The sequence below is a fragment of the Calypte anna genome, chromosome 4A (assembly GCF_003957555.1).
Source record: "Calypte anna isolate BGI_N300 chromosome 4A, bCalAnn1_v1.p, whole genome shotgun sequence".
In the NCBI taxonomy this organism is placed as follows: domain Eukaryota; kingdom Metazoa; phylum Chordata; class Aves; order Apodiformes; family Trochilidae; genus Calypte; species Calypte anna.
Window position 1 is genome coordinate 28952364 of NC_044248.1, and position 21776 is coordinate 28974139.

Genomic DNA, 21776 nt, shown 5'->3' on the forward strand with positions numbered 1-21776 from the left:
TTGCAGCAATAAAGCACATTGTAATAGCAGATATCTATATTTCTTAATCCTTTTTTCCCTACACTGGTACATAGATTGTTTTAGTCTCCACTGTGTACAAATGAAAAAAAAAATGCCCAAATCACTTTACCAGTTGCCATATCTTATTATTCATCTACGATGTGTTTCAAGTATGAGAACACCTGGGTCATAGAAAGCTTTGTAAAACTACTTGTCAACTTAATACTGTTACATAATAACAGGCGCTGGGGGAGATAAGGGGAACGCAACATGCAAGATTGAGTACAGCCTATGGCTTGAGATAATACATAGCAGCTTTCCATTTCTAGTACCAAACACTGGGAGGTGCTGCATAATGGTGTAATATGAGCAACACTATAGTAAAATCCTGTGGTTTTTTTTTCATATTCAATTGAAGATTGCTTATTTTAACAGTGAAAGGAGCTCATACTTTGGGATTTAACCTAAAAAAATGTAGAAAATGAAGAGCTGTAAGTCACAGAATGATGAAATTACATATTAGAAGAGCAAAGCATGGGGTGCTGTAGAAAACCAAAAAGCATATTTGTCTCAAAACATCCTCCCTGACAAAGTGGACACTGTGCTCAGGTGGAGGCCTCACTCAATAGCCATCTGGACTCTGTTCTCTCAAGGAGAGACCCTCATTTGGGTCACCACCCTGATAAGCAGGGCCCTATTCTCACAAGAGCAGTCCCTCCTTTAGTGGCCATCCCCATAAGCTGAACACTGGCCTGGCAAGGGGAGCTCTGTTTGATGGACACCCTGACAGGCAGGACACTGTCCTTATTTGATAAGGAACAGGGGCAGGCGAGCTGCACCCTGTGGAGTCAGAGTGACATCTTGTGTGTGCCCCAGGTAAAGCCACTGGAGAGGGCACATGCACAGAAATAAGGGTTATTGCTGTGTCAACCCATCTGGAGGGGCCCAGTGAACACCCGGCTTTGCAAGATATGCCAAAGCCTCCCCCAAAAAGGTGGGTTCAGGCAGCATAAAAGAAGCACACTCGAAATGCTGGATGTGCGCCCACTGAACAAGGACCCGAACTTCCTACTGAGATCATAGTGGTGATATCTTTCCTATCTCTTCTTAATCTCTCTTTCCCTCTCTCTGTGTCTCTGTTTCTAACTTTGTCTCAGCACGAGGTTAACAGTTTCTAAGTTTGTTAAGTTTTACTGTCTGTTGCTTTGTTAAGTTTTGTTAGTTGTAAACTGTTGTTTTGATGATGTCTTTAATTTTGCTAAATTGTAATCTATTGCTTTGAAAGTACCATAATTTGTATCTCTACTAGTTGTAATATGACATGCTTTATAATCTTACTCACTTTTAAGTAAAGCTGTGTTTTTATACAAACCTCCTGGGTAATAATCTTTCTCCTGAGTACTGTGCAGAGAATTCCTGAATTTAATCTCGCCAAATGGGTTGATAAAAAAAGATTAATTAGAGAAGGAGGAGGATCGGGCCCAGCCATGCCTAGGCTCCTCTCTGAAGGAGTTTAGAAAGCAAGGGGTTCCAGTCCAAATTTCCCTGGGTTGACCCCCACGCAGGGCAGCCCTACCCGTGCCCACTCCATGGGATGGGATATTTTGTTCAGCCCCCACACCTGGGGATCCGTGCTCACTTTGTGAGACGTGACAGTGCTGCACCCACCTTGTGGGGCGTGACAGGTACCTTGCATTTCAGGCTATATATATTCCATTATATCTATTAGTGTTACTAATATTACATTTATCCAGGATGTGAGCAGTGCAAGTTGAATTTCCTATTCTATTTGAATAGTAAAGTTTCTTGTTTAAATGCAAGGTATGTTGGCAAGGTATGCTGGCCTTGCCCCCATTTTACTGAAGCTTTTTCACTTAGAAAGGAATACTTTCCATTAGATTTCCAGAAAAAGAAATGCAAGATCAAACCATATCCATTTCAAGAGGTGGCAGACACTTTTGTGCTTACTTACCACAACTTGGGGATGCCTGAAAAACAAACAAACAAACAAAAATTATAATATCAAACTGCTGAGATTACTTATGAATGCCAGGAATGGTGTAACAGCAGCACACTTAATGTTAAGACAGCAGAAAAGGTTGCAGTGAGAGGATTGAAAGCATCAGTGATAATTTGGAGAGAAAAATTTCTATTTAGAGAAGGAAAATACAAAGAAAAAATATACATAGAAATAACTACACAGGTCTTCTACAGGATGTGATTGAAAATACCGTAAGCCTCTGAAATGCTATGCCTCTGTAAAAACAGAAATTCATATTGGGTTGTGCTTCTGTGTGACAGCCTTCACATACTTAAACTCTAATGGCATCAGTTAGCATATTCATTCTTTAGAGCTCCACACTTCAAGAAAACTGTCAGCTGGGAGTCCAGATGATAGCAATACAGATTGATAGATGCCCAGCTTAAAGGCCTCTGAATACAGGTTGAAAAAAAGCCCTTGTTTTTCTTCAGTGTAGGACAGAATAAAGGATGAAGGTAACAGTCTTCTAATAGTCATGTTCCCTTTGGTTTTGGTGGTAAGTTATTTTGGTTGCAGACGAGGAGTCAAGGACAAAGGCTTAAGTTGCAAGGGGGGGATTGAAAAATATTCTCACCACTAGAATACTTTTTTTCTTATATACTACAATCAATTGCCTAGAGGTTCTTATGAACAAAAGAAACAGATACGTATCGAGAAGAATCTAATTATAGAAGATTTAACAATAATTCCTGTCATTACATACCAAAATGAAAATTTCTTGCATTTGAAATAAATTGCTAAAAGGCAGTTCCTGTCTGTATACCTTATGTTGCATTCCAAACTTCTTGCCTAGATTTTATGTCCAAGAACTGGCATAGATCTGAACTAGGATCTTATTTGATGGACAACACCAAAAGAATATCTGCCATCTTGCCATTTTCATGTCTATCATGGAGTGGTTGATGATGATCTATATGATGGGGAGATCATTAATAAAGTAAATTATTTTTTCATGGGGTCCAGGATTCTATTAGCATTCAGTAAATCTTTATAACAAACGTCTTGCTTCTCTTTGATACTCAAGTGTTACTCTTCAGGAAAAAACAATTTGAAAGGTCTCAAAAAACATAATAAATTCAGCAATGAGTAGCACCTCATTAACACAGTGCAAAAAACAAAGAATAGACAGATGTAGTAAAAAACCCCTGTAAATTGTTTGCTTCTTTGCAAGGTCTCTGTTCCTTTCAACACTGAGACAATTGCTCTAAAATTCCAGATTCATATCATATACACCCAATTGATTTTCCCCATGTTAGGAGTTGTATTTTTTTAAGAAATCAACCACACAGGAGTCTCCTGGATAGCAGCAAAAGGATGCATTGTTGCATTGAACATTTTCTTCTCAACTAGGACCTAATTTATCATGTTAGGTAGCATTTGAATAAACTTGATTGTAATCTATGTTAACACATTTACTGTCAGCTTGAATTTTCCTGCCCTCTTCTACACGGGCTTTGTAGCACTAGGGAGTTATCACATGACACATCATTCTTTAATAGAAAAAATAAATTCCTAGATCTGGGAATTTGAAATTCACCTTCATGCTTAAAATGTTCCATGCTTAAGGTTGATTAATGCATTCAAAGCATCAGTGAGAGAGCTGAATGCGTGACTTGTGCATATGGAAGAGTTCACATCTAGAAACCAAGAGAAATCCAGTGGCCTTTTCAAACTCATTACTCAGAAGGTCCCAGAGATGCACTGGCAATTCAGATCACTTTACAAAGTTTCTCCTGTGTACTTGCACAGTTTTTTTGAGTGACCCAGAATTAGAAGAATGGAACTTTCTAGCTGTGGATCTGAAGGTGTAAGTTTGACAAAATAGGCATTTAAACTAAACCACAATAGCTATTCAGTAGAGACTTTTTTTTTTAAGGCTGTCTTCCATTCCCTTGGAATAAATGTTACAAACTGCCCCCTGCTTCATTTGAACAAATACGATTGTCAAGGAAGGAGGTGGCCACTCAACACTTATGCACTGGACTTGTATAAGCATGGTTCTTTGGCTGCATTGGTGACTGATAACTGGTATGTACTGCTATTTCAAATTAGCTTAAACAGAAGCCTTGTTTGCAATGTGATATTTAAGTACATCTTTTCATTTATAAAGCTTTCTCCTTCCAGAACTTAGAGATGGAATAAATGTTGAATATGGTTAGACTAGTTTAAAATTTTATTGATAATAAAATTTAAACCACATGGAAGTCTAGTGGCAATGGCTGCAAAGGATTAGCCAGGTATTCACAACAGTACCAAAATGGGAGCCTTGAGTTGAGTGACGAGTCATTTTGACAAAAAAGTGTTGTTATCTCAACTACTCTCAATATTGCTTGTTGCATCCAAAACCAATTATTTTCTGGTACAGGAAGACTGTCATCATGGAAATATGACTTTCACAGTAACGAAACAAAATTTGCCAGCAATTCAGTATTGCTCCAGTGCTTCCCTTTCCCTAATATTTTCGAAGCATTTAGCAAGTTGTCACAATAATTTAATCACTGTCATTTCTAAAGGGGAAAAAAAAACAACAAACCACCAAAAACTCCGTACCCAAGCCAGTCAACCACTGCCATCTATAATGATGCCTTCATTTTGTAGCTTCTTTCCTCCTGCATCACTTATACTCTAGCTTTTCCAAAACTGGAGTTTTAATCTTTTTCTTTTACACTCTCTTGCCTGTTTGTTTTAACACGGATCATTAATTTCTCTCTTTTAATCTGTTTGTGTCTTTATTATTTGCCTAAGCTTTGGATGTGCCTCTGCTACTGTTCCCATCTTCTAGAGCACTGCATTGGGACTCCAAGTTCAGGGGCTTTCCTGATCATTTTCAATGTGAAGAAAACTTAACTGAAAAAAACCCCAACAACATCTGAAGAGCCTGTCAAGCTCTTACATTTGATAGGGCTCCAAACAAATAATTTTTGAGACAGTCACCAGCCTTGTTTCTTCTCAGAAGATAAATTTGATATTTTCTTTCTTTTGCTCTTACCAATTACAGCCCTGTTGTCCTCTTTATTCTTCTAGTTGTGATGCTTTGTCATTTCATCATTATGACTTTTGCCTTTGATGCTCACTGGCCTCCCATGACTTTGTTCATTAAGTCCATTATTATTATTATGAACTTCTAGCTTGCAGTTCTTAAGCCATTCACACATCTGTTTTATTCCCCACCTCAGCTCAAAAAAACCAAACCACAAGCTCCCTCCCTCTCCCAGTACTCTACTAAGTATCTTCACCTCCATGCCTATAGCCCATACTTTTTTATTTACTGGTAATACCACCTCACTCTGCTACCTGAGGGTGCTATTGAGAGCATATATTACCTGCTTTTTTGTAAGCTTTTCAAAGAAGCTTACAAAAAAGCTTCTTGTTGTAAGAACAATCAGAACATACATTCCATGCAGTATTGTAGTTACTGTAGCAGAATTTGCCACTAATGCCATTTTATCAAGAGATGAAAAAATACACTATCATATTCTTTGATTCTGTCATGCTGGTCTAGTGAAAGATGTCCCTTCTCATCGCAGAGAGGGAGTTGGACTAGATGATCTTTCAAGATCCCTTCCAGCCCAAACGATTTTGTAATTATATTTTCAACACAATGCTTGTATTTTTTTTTAATGTGGTATTCTTAATTACTAGGGATTGATTTTATTCAGTTGCTGTTCAATTATGTGTCCCTTTTTGCAAAATACAGGGTCTTCATTAGGTGTAGGAAGCTTACACTATCCCTTGTTCAGTTTAGCCAGCATATTTGTCTGAAGTGCAATTTGCTATTTTTGCTTGTGACAAGATAGTCATTCAAACACATTCCCAAGATGATCTTAATAAATTATTGTACTGGTTTGGGCCAGGATAAATGTAATCTTCTGTCTTGTACTTTTGCTTTCAGTTAAGTCTCTTGTAAGTAGCTGCAACTGCTGAAATTAATAGCAAGTTTCTCAGTCAGTGTCTGCTTTTAGGACTGATAATGCTCAATGTTTGTACTTACTGCTAGAGACTGGTATGCAGAACCAAGGATACTGCTCAGCTCTGAGGAACATTTTGCCGTCTGGAAGGAGAAAAGGAGTAAAGAGGTCATACTCCTCCTTTGGGGAGGAACGGACAAAACTGACCAGAGTATTTCATCCCATACACATCATAGTCACTATAAATTTCAGGGATCACATGGGTCAACCCCCTTCCTTCCTGCTTCCCCTTCTTTGCCTGTCCCTGTTTGTTTCGGCATCCTCGGAGGGTTCCATCCATTCGTCTGCCTGTGGTTCTGATCCATGCCAGCCTGAATCTGTGTGTCCCTGCCTCCATCTCCCAACTGCTGCTGACTCCAGGAGTCCAGCCTGGACTTTCCCAGGGGTGCCCTGCAGCCTCGGTGGTGACGTGAGAGTTACTGGGGGGGAAGGGAGACGAACGTGCTATCAATTTTCCTGTATATTTGTATATATTTAGTAATTTTTCCTATTTATCATTACTCTTCCATTAAAGCTGTGTAGTTTAGTTTCCAACCCACAAGTCTCTCTCCCTTATTCTCTCTCCTTTCTTTATCAGGGAGGGGAGGGGGATAAATAAAGAGCATCTGTCATTTGGTTTAATTGCTGGGTTAGTGTTAAATCATGACAATTATCTTTCTGAGTATTACTCATGAGTCTTTTATGCCTTGTATAATCACAGAAGCATGTGTCCCTATAGCACTAGTAATTATTTTAAGCTCATAGCTCTTCTACAGTAATCCTAATGAACTATTATGTCAGTATTTCGAATATACTCCTTGTGTCCTCTACCAGCCTGCCTGGCAGGCTTTATTGAAACTGAAACTGTTATAGTGCACATATATATGAATTTCTTTCTTTAGGTTACACGAAGGAGATGCTTACTATGTACTTAAGGATTTTCTAGTCCTCATAAAGTCTATTTGGTATATGATAGTATCATATTGGGGATGATATACTTGTGCTTTTTAATACACAATACATATTTAATCTTTTAAAACTACTTAAAATGAAACAAAGCTTTCTTTTCTTTTCTTTTCTTTTCTTTTCTTTTCTTTCTTTCTTTTCTTTTCTTTCTTTTCTTTTCTTTTCTTTTCTTTTCTTTTCTTTTCTTTTCTTTTCTTTTCTTTTCTTTTCTTTTCTTTTCTTTTCTTTTCTTTTCTTTTCTTTTCTTTTCTTATATATAAACAGAGTAACACTGACCAACTGTGTGATGATCCAAATGATAATGTTCTACTGGCATTTCAGCAACTGGGTGAAAACCTAAGACCAGAAACTGAAGTGTATTACCTAAAGGAAAAAAACCCAACAAACCAGTATCAGGACATAGTACACTTACCACACAGATCAGCCGCATTTTTTAGTTAGAAAGTGACTAGCTCTGAGTTATTCCATTTGTTTTATAATAAAGCTTTAGTAACATCCAGTGTTAGTAATACAAAGCTCAATTAAGAGCAACAAGGCTGTGAAGGGACTCCAGCACAAGTCCTGTGAGGAAGGGCTGTGGGAGCTGGGGGTGTTCAGTTTGGAGGAGGCCCAGGGGAGACCTCATCACTCTCTCCCAGGCAGCTACCAGTAAGACAAGAGGGCATGGACTTAAGCTCTGCCAGGGGAGGTTTAGGTTGGATATTAGGAAGAAATTCTTTAAAGAGAGGGTGATTAGGCATTGGAATGGGCTGCCCAGGGAGGTGGTGGATTATCCATCCTTAGAGGCTTTTAAGATGAGGCTGGACGTGGCACTCAGTGCCATGGTCTGGTAATCACAGCAGTAGTGGATCAAAGGTTGGACTTGATGATCTCAGAGGTGCTTTCCAACCTGGCTGATTCTAATTTAGAAAATTAACTTTTATAAACTGATGTCTTAATAGCTCCAGTGCCAAGTAACTCTTGCTAATTGATTACAAAACTAGTTAATTGCATATATCTTTCAATTGCACTTTTTTTTTCCAGACAGGGGTACATATATTAAAACAGCTCTCATAAATTTACTGCACAAATGTCACAGTTCTGACAGCTGAGAGATGAGCATTTTAAACTTTCAGTTCATTTGTGAAGGATAGTCATCACCATCTATTCCTGAAAGTTCTTCAATTCAACTACATTTTAGTTCATTTGTAATCTGAAGAAATACATTCACACATACTGTACTGTTTAGATAACCTAGGAAAATTAGGCTTTGACAACAGTCTTAGTCGCCACACACAATTTTGTAACAGTGACAAAACTAGTGATGGTAATTATACTCCATTAATAAGTAAAATGTGCATTAAAATTCAATAACGAATCCCATTTCTTTGAATTGGCTCTGGTGCTCATCAAGTGATCACTAATGAAGTCTATCACTTGAAATCTCTTTAGGCAGTATTAAACTATATGTTGTTAGGAGACACTGGGGGTAAAACCTGTATCTACTCAGGTAATGCTGCTGCGCTACATCACCTGACTGAAACTTTTTTCCTTCCAGTTTTTAACATGTGAAACAAAATTATGACATAGATGGAACATAGTAGTAGGAAAGACTTCTTGGACAATAAAATTGACTCAAATTACTCTTTCCTGTAAAATCTTGCACAAATATACCTCAACTAGGGTAAAAGTGAACTTATTTAGACCCTTTCCTTATTTGTGTTTCCTCAACATAACTCATTAATCTTTTTAGCTAAGACATGACAGACCAAGGAATAAAGTCAGGAACTGGTCCCATTGTGTTTCAGTTATTTGACAAGTCAGCATGAAATCCTGGCTGAAAGACACTTATATTAGGTCTGTCACAGAGTACTAATTTTATATCCTGAAGATTGTAATGTTTCCTAAAACATTAGTAAAAGTAGTCAACATTTAACTTTCAATAATGTATATGAAAAACACTTCACTTCTGTTATGGCTTTTTGTAAGGAGTCAAAAGTGAAAGATGACCAAGTGATTATGTCAAAATGACCAAGGAATCAACTTGTGGAAATACAAGAAAAATTGGTAATTTTATTGATTCAACATCTGAGTGGACTGTAACTTTACTGTGACCTATTGTAAATAAAACATCCTAACATTTATCGCCCTGTAAAAACTTCATGCTGAGCTATAATACACTTCAATAAAAACTTACCATGATTGAAAAGCAGCCCTCGGACTGTAAGGAAGTCACACACCAACAATTTCTGCTTTTGAAAAATAAAGCAACATAGCTGTTTATTTGCTTTAAAATTTTATAATGGTGTTCTTTCACTAAAAGACAACGCATCTGCTTTAAAGTTCTTCAGACTCTCATGAAACTGTTAAGAGGCATGAAGAGATTTGTTAGGGTTTCTGAATAACCCTGAATAACTCATAAGGATTTTTTTGTTATTTTAAGAAACAAACATTTTCTACAACTTTCTTCTGGCAACAAGGTGTCTTACCTGTCTCTCTAAAATTGTTCAATTTCTCTTATTTTCATTATAATGAGATCAACCTCCACCTGTAACACTTCTGGCCATTATCATCTCCCCCAGCCTTTGTCACTTGGTAATTTAACTTAATACCCCTTAAACACTTCACTCCTACACATGCAGAAGGACATGACAAGATTTCCTAGAGATACAAGCAGAATAACTCTTAGGAGAAAACTGCAACACAGTAAGACTTAATATAAATAACCATAAAACTAACAATAATTATTTCACCACCTTTCTTGCTATAATGCAGATACAAAGGGATGATTACTAAGCTCTATACATTCTAGAAACTCTTTTTCAGAACTTTTTAATAGAGGAATGCACTGTGGCAGAAAATCTAAGTTCAGGAGTTTAACACAAATCAATTTAAAATTAGGTCGTTTCCTAAACCAAGAATAGTATTTGAAAGTATTCTCTAGCAGCAAATATATTGCTAAGCCTAGCAGAGATTTAAATTTAAGTAATATTTCTGTTATGAAGTTACATATATAATCTGGAATTTTATTTTTTTTCTTTAAGCATAACTAGTTGCTGGTGACAAATTCTGAAGGGATGTTAAACATTCTGATCTCATACATACCAGTTGACTTATCTACCAGTTGACTTATCTACCTAGTGCAGGATTAATTTATTTAAAATATGGCACCAATTCTTGCTGGAGAGTGAACATTAATGAAACAGAGCTTTAACCTGAAACAGTATTACTGCCTATGTATTCTAATCTAAGGCAGAATTATCTTTTACATGAAAAAAAAAATAATTAGAAAATAAAGCATTTTTTATCTTCAGTTTGTATCACATTTCAACAGCTAAAAAGTCAATGAGTTCTGGATCATTATTACTTACAATAAGAAGTGCTGTTTTCCATTTTTTTCCTGTCCTAACACAAATCTTTTAAGTTATGAGATTTTTGTGTTTTAAAATCTAGATTCTCCTAATGCTTTCATCAAAACAGATAGTATCTGTCAACTGATTCTGACATGCAGAAAGACAACTCTTAAAAATTGGTGCCAAAAGGAACTGACATTGAGTTGTGATGGTTACTTTTCATACACAGCATTTCAGAAGTATAGGTGAAACCCTTGTGAGACGTGTAACAAGAATGCTGATGTGGCCTATTATGCGCCAGTTTCAAAGGCATAAGAGATATTGCTGAAATTACACTTGAATTTGCACTTTTGATAGACATTAAATACAACATAGAAAAACATCCAAAGGGAGTATTGCAAACCAATTTTCAGTAATGCCCTTCAACACTCCTTATTTTCCACATGTCTCTCCTTCCTTTCCAGACGAATGCTATGGTCTGTGCTCTCTTACTGATTTAACCCCAGTGTAAGTGCAATATCCTGCTTCCTGCTGCAGGGGTTTCACTGAACTTTCTTTCTGGGATACATCAGTGCACCACAACCCACGTTCCACACACGTGGTGGCACTTCTTGGAAAGTGTGCATTCTTAAACAGACAGCACATACAGTCATACTTGAGTTATAGCAAGACATGACATTCTTAGTTGGTTGTTCAGCTTGGGTTTGTACTACAAAAATCACTTTAGTACACTATATTTATTTGCAGGTAAGCATTTATTTCTAACACAGAGATACCTCAGTTGGCAAGAATAAGGGAGAACAATAGCTGTAAAATCACAGGTATTCCCATTTCTTAATGCGTTACGCAGCATTTATTTAATTCCAGCTTATTTATAGTTATCTTCTATTTAATGCTCTTCATGTCTCTGATTTTCTTCTAGTAGATATTTTATCTTCAGCAACAGAAAAATACTCTGATGCACTGCTGGTATCAGTTGAGACAGATGTCTGGCTTAGTTCTTCATTGTCTGAATCACTGTCACTTGGCATTCCTCCTGCCTCATTTACTGTAAGCCCAGAACTTCCTAAAGATGGATCACTGAGCATGCCAGGTACAAAACGAGCTGCATTCTGAAACTGTACGGAGTCAGGTTCGTTTGTCTTTCCAGAACAGTCGTTTGCATCCACAGTTTCATTTTCTTCATCTTTCTCATTTGTATCTTGGTTTGTGTCTTTGTTAAGCGGAGGGGAAGATGCATTCTCATATTTAACAGAAAGAACAACTGAACATAAAGGCTGACTACAAGAACTGTCATCAGCAAGCATTTCTGCGCTTTCGGTTTTCTTTAATGAGTTTGTGGGAAAGAATGAACCTTCATATTTTGGATGACTATGTCTAGAAGCAGGTTCTGCACATTTTGAAGATACAGGCTTCCCTAGATCGAGAGGTCTTTTGTCAGGGCAAGTCACCTTCTCTTTTTCTGTTTTTTCAGTACCATTTCCAGCTAAAGCCATGGAGGAAGTCAGTGAATCAGAGGTATTTCTAACAATACTTCCAAATGTAAATACTGGTGAGGGCAACTGAGAAGAGTTATTGCTGAAGGAAAATAAACAACTATTGTGGAGAAGAGGGCACTTGGAGACATCATTCACCTCACTTGTGGTGTTGGTTTCTGAAGTACTGTAAGCAACATTTGTGACAGACTCTGAGGCATTAGCTTTTTGTTCCCATGAGGCAGATGACTTCTGTTTACCATATTCTACAGTTTCTTCTGCAGAAGGTATTCTTTCTCTCACTTGAGATGATGCATTTTTGTCAGATGGCTTCTCAGATTGGCTAAAATTTGCAGATAATGGAAAAAACTTAAATGAATTGCTGCCTCCCAATCCTGCAAAACAATCTCTTTCTGAATTACAAACAGGAAAATAAAGATCAGGCTTATCCTGTTGTTTGGAGTCTGAATTAGGACTGGTTGAAGCATCAGAAACTGTGGTTTTGGTCACAGGACCATGTTTTCTAAATTTGCTTTCATCCTGGTTATGGGTTTTATCTTCATGATCACCTTTTCCAAGATAAAACTGAGGGAAAACATATTTCCTGTCCTTCTTTTTAAAGGAAGGGGTACATGCATCTTTAATAAATCCTGGCAATGAGTTGTTACATGCACCAAAAGCAAAAGGTGAAACAGAAAGTCTCTCTACAGAAACATCTAGAAATTCTGAATTTGAACCAGTAACAGCTACTGATGCTGTAGGTTTTAAGCCAGTAGAAGTACTAGAATTTGCATCTATTTCATTAGAAACAGTAACTGCTGATGCCTGTATCGGCAGTTTTTCTTTAGTTACCAGGTCTTTAGAGTTTTCTGATAAGGATGGAGTGGTTACTTCCTGGGAACTTCTCTCATGAAGTAATTTTGAGTCACCACACGTTTCAGAAAAGTTCGTATTTGTGGATGGGATGCTGTGATTACGGACTCCAGAAAAGCTTCTTTCAAAGCCACGTGCTCTTTCTAGGTTTCCTGTTTTTATTTTATCCGTGTTACTTGCTTTGATATGTGAAGATAAAAAAGGAGTTCCTGAGGACCTATCCTTCAACACCTCAGCAGTTACAAGTTTATACTTTTTATTTGCAGGTAAAGTCTGTGTCTTGAACTCATTGGTGAGCTGCTTACATTCCATATAGTATTTATAACGTAATTCCTAAAAAGACAGCAAAGAATCCCATTAAGTAAACAGTGTTTGTGGATTCAGAGGTTATAAAACTCGCATACAATGCAGTACTGAAGAAAAGTTGATATGTTTCATAGCATGTGTTTTTGATGTATTTTTCCATTGCTGCTAGAAGGAAGCAGGACATAAATGACTATATAGAAAAGCTTTTTAAAAAGAATTGAAAAAGATACATATTGGAGTTCTGATGATAAAGTAGGTTTTGAAAAAGGAGACTAAATGTATTTGATGTCACTGACAAAATCAGAAATAGCTACAAATACTAGTTCAGACATTAAGTGACAGATTTTCAAATTGTCTTGACAAGTAACTATCTGAAAGCAATTTAGGTTGTGGGTATTTGGGGTTTTTTACCAATACAACAACTATAGAAATCTCAATGTCAAAACAGGTGTTCTACAATGTAATACAGCAAAATTAAAATAATTCTATATTTAAAGGACTTAAGCAACTCTTTCATTTAATCAGCTGCCACTTGTATTCTCAGAACATTGTGATTCACTGCTAGCCATGCTTAACTAACTGTAACTAGAATAATTCTATACAGAATAATACTCACTCAGCCATCCAAATGGAACTGCTAGTAATTGAAAAAAAATCTAGTTTTAGAACTAGATCATTGGAAATGAAACAAAAAGAAGAGGCTGGATTGAGTTTCATGTCAAATTACCAGGAACTTGGGTAGTCTTAGAAGAGCAAATTCTATTTCTCTTCAGAAAACAGAACACAAGCAGATGACTTCTTCAAATAGGTAACAGAGAAGCTTATTTGGATTAGAAAGCGACAGATGTGACTTAAGAAGTCATTCTAAAATATAGACCCAAATATTTTAAATTAGTAGTTCCAGTAGTTTTTTCTAGAGAAAAAAAGTAAAATTCCGACAGCTTTAATAAGCTAAAAACCAAACATATTCTAGAATTGGGAGGTTAACTTTCTACTAAGAAAACTGAGTAAGATTATAAAAGCTTTATATATAAAGCTGTGTCACAATAAGCAGTAACTTAGCCATACTTACAATACATGTTTAATCATACCTCATGACTCATGTTTTGAAATGCTGACATTTCTGATATTGACATTAAGCGAGTACAGATCCTGCTACCATCTGACAGTGCTTCTTCCTGTCCTGCTACAGGCTGGAAAAAATGTTGCAGCAGACATTATAGTTCATTTTGCCAAGACAAACTAAAAAAACACAAAACAGTATAGTCCCACAGTCAATAACTTACAAAAAATGTGTTTGGTGTGTTCTTCTGGTCCTGCCATTGCTTTAGGTCATTTTTAAATAGAGCAGTTTTTGTCGAGTTCTCAGTTCCTTCAGAAGATAGGCCTATTAGAAAGAATACAGTAAGACTGATGGAGAGTATATTAAGTATGAAAAATGCTGAAAGGTTTCTGTGCACATAAACACAGATTCCAATTAAGAACAAAAGTATACTGCCCTAAGTGATACCCTTATACCTCTTGGAACTTCTGTGATACAAAGCAAGAGGCCCATGTAAGCAGTTTCTAAACATCTGCCCTGACACAAAACACCTCCTATAAAGTAGAATATTTGATAAGAGCGTAGGAAATGTATATGTCACACTACAACAAATGCCCATCTAGTTCAGCAACACTTCAAACAGTTTCAATACTGATTGTACAGGAAAATAATACTTCCTCTAGCTTCCAAAAATACAGCCTAGGGACTTTCTAAAGAAAACGTATTCATAAAATATATTTAAAAGCCTTTGATAAATTTACCATCCAGTAATTTGCTCACGTGCCTTCCAAACATTTGTGTACTTTTGCCACAGTCTGTTCACTAGCAATTAATTCTGTAAGTTGCAGGTTCTTAAGAGTGATTTCCCAAATCTTGTCCTATATTAAAAGTCCTTCTTCCCTACCTTTAACAATGCCTCCATTAACAGGCACTAACTTCAAAGCCAAGATTTCATTAACCACAGGTTTGATATCCATCTTTTTTTGAGTATATTCTGGTGGTTTTTCATAGCTGGACGCTATATTCATCAGGTCAAGCTGAGTTTTCATTCTGGAAAAGTAAAAAAACCCAAAACCAACCAACCAAAACCAACAAAAATCAAACAAACAAAAAACAGAAAAAAACCCAGACAAACAAAAAAAACAAACCACAAACTTAAACACTTTTTTAAGGGTCACATTCAAACAACTAAATTACACCTGCCTAATAAAAAAAAAAACCAAAGTAAATAAATTTTAAAAGAAATCACAAAGAGGGAGAGCAAATCAAAAAAAGTAAGTATCCAATAAATGTCAAATTTCCTAGATTCTCTCAAAACTCACTGCTTCATGATTCACTTGAATTTGGTTTCATATGCAACGAGAATTGCAAGTAATGCCTGTAGGTTCAAAAAAAAAATCTTGAAAAAAATATTTTCTTAGTCTGCTGAATTATAACTGAATCTGAATTATACTTTCTTCAGAGCACAGTGCTAATATTAGTCTGAACCAGAGTATTTGAAAGGATTCAATTTTCAATGTTCTTTCTCAAACTCTGCTTAGAAAACTTCAAGACAAATAATTAATAATCTTTAGAAAGGCTATACATGGTAATGAAAGCACAAAATTGATGACACTACAGAATCTCCACATACACTCTTAGACACCAAAGTTTTTGTAAAAAATACAGCTATGCTTCAGTGTTCCTGAGTTTAAATATTATTAAATATGCAATCACCATTGCTATTAATTACTAGTAATATAAATACAGTACAAATAAATTAATTACTACTAATTAATTCCTATACCAAGTTTTTGGCAGGGAACCAATTCAAAAGATAGATTATCTCTAATACCAGACAGAATATCACTAAAATTCTTGACACATTTCCTTAATTCTGGAATACAGAGCATCAAAAAATCTGAATATACTATAATGTCATAAGTACTAATATTGTTTTCATTTTAAGTTGCTATATCTGGCCATATCCAAAGTAACTATTTTCATGGTTTTAAGCTTAAAATTACAATAGAGAATTAACAAAGCATATAAAAAAGAAGATATTTACCTTGTATTCAAGCCACAGGCCACCTATAAATAAAACAAGAATTTGTAAGATACGGGTTTTCCTCCAGCTCTCAAAAGGAGACTATTGCTCTATCAAAACACTTCAGAGACTAAAATTCTTGTCTTCATTTCACAGAACTATAGGTTTTAAGCCTGTTAACCTCTTAAGAAGAAAAAAAAAAAAAGGTACGTCTGGGAAAATTGCTTATCTTGTATTACTTTCTGTTAAAAACAAAAAGAATTCTTTCAGAGCCAGATAAATTAAACAGTGAATCATGACCCATGTGGTTATCTAGTCTGTTTCAGATGTACTGGTAAACCTTCAAATGAGACTATTTTGTATTTCCTGGTGTGGGAAGCCTCTGCTACTTGCTGTCAAGATCCTATTACACTGACATTAAGAAAATCTTTTAGTTTTACATCAGTCAGCGAGTGGCTTTATGAAGTGGACCATGCTGCAGTCAACTTACAGTTCCCAAAGAATGGGGCATGAAAAGTCAAAAACTGAATGGATCATAGACTTGCTGCTTCCCTATAAAAAACCTGGCAATTTTACTGTATCAAAACAAAAAACACCACCTCACTGAAATAAGTTGTGTAGTGTTATGTGGGGCAGCCTAGAAGGTGTTGCTTTTAAAGCAAATACTTATCACTGTTGTCACAATATTTCTTACAATAACAGAAGCTGCTTTTACTTTGGGTAAAAAGTGAAATTTTCCTTAGCAAGTTGTTACCAGAAACTTAATCAAACTCTTAAGAACTTCTTTAGCTTCTTGTTTATCTGAAGGCACCAAAAAGACACATTCCAGACAACCGCAAGGGTAAGCCTTCAAGCTAAAGAAAACACAAAATGTAGCTGTTATTTTAAGTACTTTGCCCCATCTACCATTTGTGTAAGTTCCATACAACTGCAGTCATAGTGTTTGACATAAACAAGAGGAAAAGGTATAGACCTAGGTAACAGTGAAGATTAAGCTTGTGTCTGGGTGCCTCTAACATTAATCTCGAAATCAGGCACTGTTTTTCTCCACATTTTCCTCAAATGTTATGAGAAAGATTTTAAGACTCCTGTATAAGGGAAGTGCTTGTACTATACAGTATAGTGTATGTCAGAAAAATCTAAGCTAACTTTGAATAGGATGATTTATCTCCATAGCACAGGTCAGTGTAAAGTTTACAGAGGTCTTAAAATCAGTACAATCATCTTAGCTCAGGTATCCCAACATGGTATGCCACTGTACAAACACTGGCTCTGATCTTTCCCCAAAAAGCACTTTTTATGTCTTGCATGTTTAAAAATGCAACGCAAGTGCTCAATATGCAAAGCATTTGAAAATAAATATGAAAAAGGAAATATAGGTGAGAAAATTCTGGAGGCAGTACTAGTAATAACTCCCTACCCAGCACCAAGTCAGTTTACTTCAAGAGCTGGTCACCTATTACAGCTGTACAGTCGATATTAATCTCATTAGTTTTCAGTGAAACTATCAACCAAATTCACTAAATATCACCGATAGGCTTGAAAAGCTTTCTTTGCAGCTTTTCTAAAATGAAAAAAAAGCTATTATAATAAGTATGAAACATTAAATAATTTTAAGTCTCTTTTTCATTTCTTGAATTTGTTTTTCCTGATCTAGGAAATCATAATCTATAATATAGCAGGCTCTGTACAACTTTATACAACATATATCAAATAATAACAAAGTCACCTCCAGGAAACGCTGAGGATCACACTCATGGACAAGCTTGTCACAATCCTTCAAAAAGTTCTCAATGGTTTTCTTGTGAGCTTCCTTCATTTTCTTCCAAATCTGAAATTCTTTCTCTTTTTTACTTCTTTGATTTTCAACATCCTCTAGCAATTGTCTTTTCTTCATTTCCAGAGTTTTGAAAATTTCTCCAAATTCCAGTACAATTATCTCTGCATCATTGTTCAGCACCATCTAGGAGCAAGAGAACATAAAATCAGATGACAACACAGTAGCAGTGTCTCCATGGAGTCACTTCCCTAAATAAGATAAGAGCACAAGAAATACTAGCATGCTCTGTTTTGATTAACCTATCATGAGAAGAGAAACAAATACATATAAAATAACCTGCATCTGTAACTCACATCCGTATCATTCGGTTGACTTGAGATTTCCTTCATCAGCTTCTCATTTATTACTCTTAGTTTTTTCAAACTGCTGAAGAAGGTTAACTGCAAAGCAATGGAAACACTTATTACAACTTTATCCACTCCGTAATATTAATACATTTCAGTGGTTACTGAAAATAACAGCATCAGATTTCTGTACAATATATTAAACTTAATGATCTGTTAGATCAGTACACAAATGTTGTTTTGATATTTCTCTCTCCCAAAGTAATGCTTTTAGGCTGATCTACAATGCATATTGCTAGAACGGCTACAGGGTTACAGTACAGTTAAAACAGCTTCCTTCAGCCTTTTCTTTAACCTCTCCTCTTATACATCTGTAAGTTTTAATGCTGTTATTCCAGTCTGAAAACCACCTGTGTGACAGTCACTTCTTTTTCTGCCTCTCACTGATAAGGTAGAAAGCTGTCCATAACTAAGCTGTTTCTGTTTGGTTTTAAATTTAAGGTGGTAACTTCTTTTTTTTAACCTTATCACAAGATTTTACACAGAAAGCCTAGCACAAAGTCTATTTTTCCTTAGTTTCCTGAGTGACAGGCAATTGCTGATAGAAGAGGCAGAAGGGCAGTCAGTGCAAAACCAACTTTGGGCTTGAAGAAGGATCAGTGCCATACTTAAAGTCTTCTACCTGTACTTTTCACTTCTTCCTTGCAGTTCTTTCGATTACTGCACAGCAGGTCTACTGGATGACATTGCATCCTGTATCCAATCTGCACAAGGCATGAAAACTTCAACTCTACCCAAATGATAGCTATTTTAGCAAAAATTAGTACCACCACTGCAACTAACCTTTAGACCAGGAAGTTGCCTTTTTTTGTGCAAACAAGACATTTGGTTTTACATCCACTAAGCGATCAATTGCCTAAACCACCTTTTTCTAACTATGTAATTATCTACAACACAAATCACTTACGCCAGTTCACAGAGCCTATAAACAAAATTATCTGTGAGGGTGGGGTTTTGTGTAGGTCCAGCATCTTCCTGAACTTGGAAAAGCTGGATCCAGGCATGCAATAAACTCTTAGCATGTGTGTTTTTCAGCAAAGGCTTCCAGCAAAGTCTTTATAAATAAAAAAACAAACAAACAAAACAAAAAACCGAAACAAAAAGTCCGCAGCTGTTCAGGTGCTTTACTAAACTGTTGATACTGTAATATCGCCTGGTCCCCTGTACGTGCTGGATGAAGTCTAACGTCCGCAGGGGAAGGCACACCCTGGCTGTCTACAAACAAATCATTCCTCCTGGTTCATAGCTGCACACTCCCTCACTGCCTCTGACCCGACGATTACACTGCGTTTCCCCCGCCCCGATTTAGATTGAAATTACCCCGGCTCCGCGGGCTAGCCCGACCTCCCAGCCAGAGCCCTGGAGCGGAGACGAAGCGCCGTGCTTACTTTTTCCTCCTGGTAAACAGTGTCTATGAGGTTGACAGAGTGGAAGATGCCTTGGTGGTCCTCAGAAACGCACTGCCCGCACCCCGCCTGGCGGCACATCCGGCAGTAGAGCTGCACCAGCCGGCTTGGATGCTTTTGGCAGGTTCCCCCGAACGCCATCGAGGAAAGCCCCTGCTCTGCCTCCCCCGCCTTGGCGGCCCCCGCCGTTCCAGACCGGTAGAGCTTCACCACCTCCGCCAGGGTGGTGTTGACGGGCAGCGCGGCGGCTCCGCCACGGGGCAGCGGGCACAGCTTCCTACACAGCGGGCACGACACCCGGGCGCCGGCCGCACCGCCGCCCAGCCCCAGCGTCCCCCGGGAGAGGCGGGCCTGTCCCTGGCCCCGTTGCTGCTGCAGGCGGGCGGCCTCGGCCGAGGCCAGGCACTCCAGCACGCAGTCCCGGCAGAAGTTGTGCGAACAGAGGGGCAGCGTCACCGGCTCCTCGAAGAGGGACAGGCACACGGCGCACGTCAGGCTGGCCTCCATATCCGTCAAGGAGGCGGACGGTCGAGGCCGTCGCTCCTGCTGCTCCGGGACCGGCTTACATGCGGGCCGGCTAGGCGACCCGGGCTCGTCTCGTTTCCTTGCTGCCTCCAGGTCTGCAGCAGCGAGGGACTGCAGGCCACAGCAGGAGACACATAGACTCCGCAAACTCCGACCGCCACTTCCAATCGTCTCCTTCCCAGGAAGTAGAAGCCCGCAGCGGAGACAGAGGCAACGAGAGACTCGGTGGGTATTGGGAGGGGCACGAGATTGACACCTCCGCCTCCCACTCAGAACAGACGAGGGGGGCGTGAGGCGGGGCCGTACGGGAGGGGCCCGGAGCGTGAGCGTGAGCGGTCGCTCGGCAGCGCCGCGCGGGCCGCCCAGGGCGGGACGGGGCGGGACGGGGCGGGACGGGGCGGGACGGAGCGGAGGGGGAGGGGGAGGGGGAGGGGAGGGGGGGAGCGGAAGGAAAGGGGGAAAGGGGGAAAGGGGGAGGGGCGCAGGATAAGGCAGGGCAGGGCAGGGCAAGGGAGGGGAAGGGGAGGCAAAAGGAGGGGAGGGAGGGGAGGGTGCTGGGCCCCGCCTTCCTGCTCGGCGCGAGAGCGACTGCGCCTGGCGGTCCTTAGGGCCGCTGCCATGTTTTGTGGGGCTTTGGGTGGAGTTGCTGGGGAGGTTCGGGAACTGTTGCTCAGGGAGATACCACGTGAGCGAGGCTTCTGCAGTTCAGAGGAGGCGTCCTTGTTCCTTGCCTGAAAGAGCTCCACAGAAAGTAACTCCAAAGTGCTGAGGTACGGCTGGTTTTAGCCGTCTCTCACTTTCAAAATTGTAACTTAAGTCTAGGACTTGATTAATGTTGACAAATTGGGATAGTGCTCATTCGCATTTTTATTCTAATTTTCCTACCGGAGGTGTTCATCCCAAAGCTACAGCTTAATTACGTTACCCACCTGAAATATTTTGAGGTGTCAAACTCAAGAGGGATTAAACTGAAAAGTTTATTGTAAATCAGTAAGTTTGTAACAACATTTCCAAAACAGCAAGATAAACTGAAAATCATGGTATATTCACAGACTGAAGGAAGGCACGGGTGCAAGCAGCATGTTTTTGTAGTAGTGCTTTATTCAGATGTACTGAGCTATACTTCTAGAAAGTACTAGTTAAAAAAAAAAAAAAAAAAGATACTGAATGTCAAGATGGAAACCTTGTAGCTGCAGGAGACAAACATAAAGGGCAGTTTAGTGAATATACTAAATTTTCAGTTATCTATGCTTACATAAAAGACTGAGACGAGGTACAAAGTCAGGGGCTGGAAAGCCTCATCGTTAGGCTGCACCAAACAGACTCGGGATATCGAAAAGCCCAAGTTTTCCTGTGGGCTCTGCTGCCTGTCTTTGCTGCGGGATGAGTTGTCACCAGAAGTTTTGGGACTGCCTTTTCTGGTATTCTGATTTTGAGGTGCAATGCTACCTACCACTAGTCAACCCCTGAATTACACCATCTCGGGCATCCCGGAAATACTTCAATGCTCTGAAGGTCAATATTCAACTGATAATTAAAATGAGAGGCACAAATGGAATTTCAGAGTTTAATTCTCTGGAACTTCTACACTTAAAGCTACATAATGTTTTGTCACTTGTCACCTATGGAAACTAGGGGTTTTCAGTGTGTGGC

At 38.5% G+C, this 21776-nt stretch overlaps 1 protein-coding gene across 1 annotated transcript; it reads right to left on the reverse strand.

Moving 5' to 3' along the window:
* Positions 1-8983: 8983 nt before the first annotated feature.
* Positions 8984-20381, reverse strand: LOC103528529. The gene is made up of 8 exons (XM_030450093.1): positions 19581-20381; positions 18142-18228; positions 17738-17971; positions 16030-16052; positions 14887-15032; positions 14227-14327; positions 14032-14133; positions 8984-12967 (listed from the first exon to the last, which is right to left on the reverse strand). Exons 1-8 carry the CDS (start codon positions 20103-20105, stop codon positions 11186-11188), a joined length of 3000 nt encoding a protein of 999 aa, XP_030305953.1. The 5' UTR covers positions 20106-20381; the 3' UTR covers positions 8984-11185.
* Positions 20382-21776: the final 1395 nt, after the last annotated feature.

What these genes read in the sequence shown, in the direction of transcription:
- LOC103528529 (XM_030450093.1), bottom strand. Translation starts at nt 20,105, where the DNA reads ATGGAGGCCAGCCTGACGTGCGCCGTGTGCCTGTCCCTCTTCGAGGAG. An exon ending in ATCCTCAGCGTTTCCTGGAG is followed by an intron (nt 16,053 to 17,737) that starts GTGACTTTGTTA and finishes TTTTATTTATAG; the next exon opens with GTGGCCTGTGGCTTGAATAC. An exon ending in ACACACCAAACACATTTTTT is followed by an intron (nt 14,134 to 14,226) that starts GTAAGTTATTGA and finishes CATTTTTTCCAG; the next exon opens with CCTGTAGCAGGACAGGAAGA.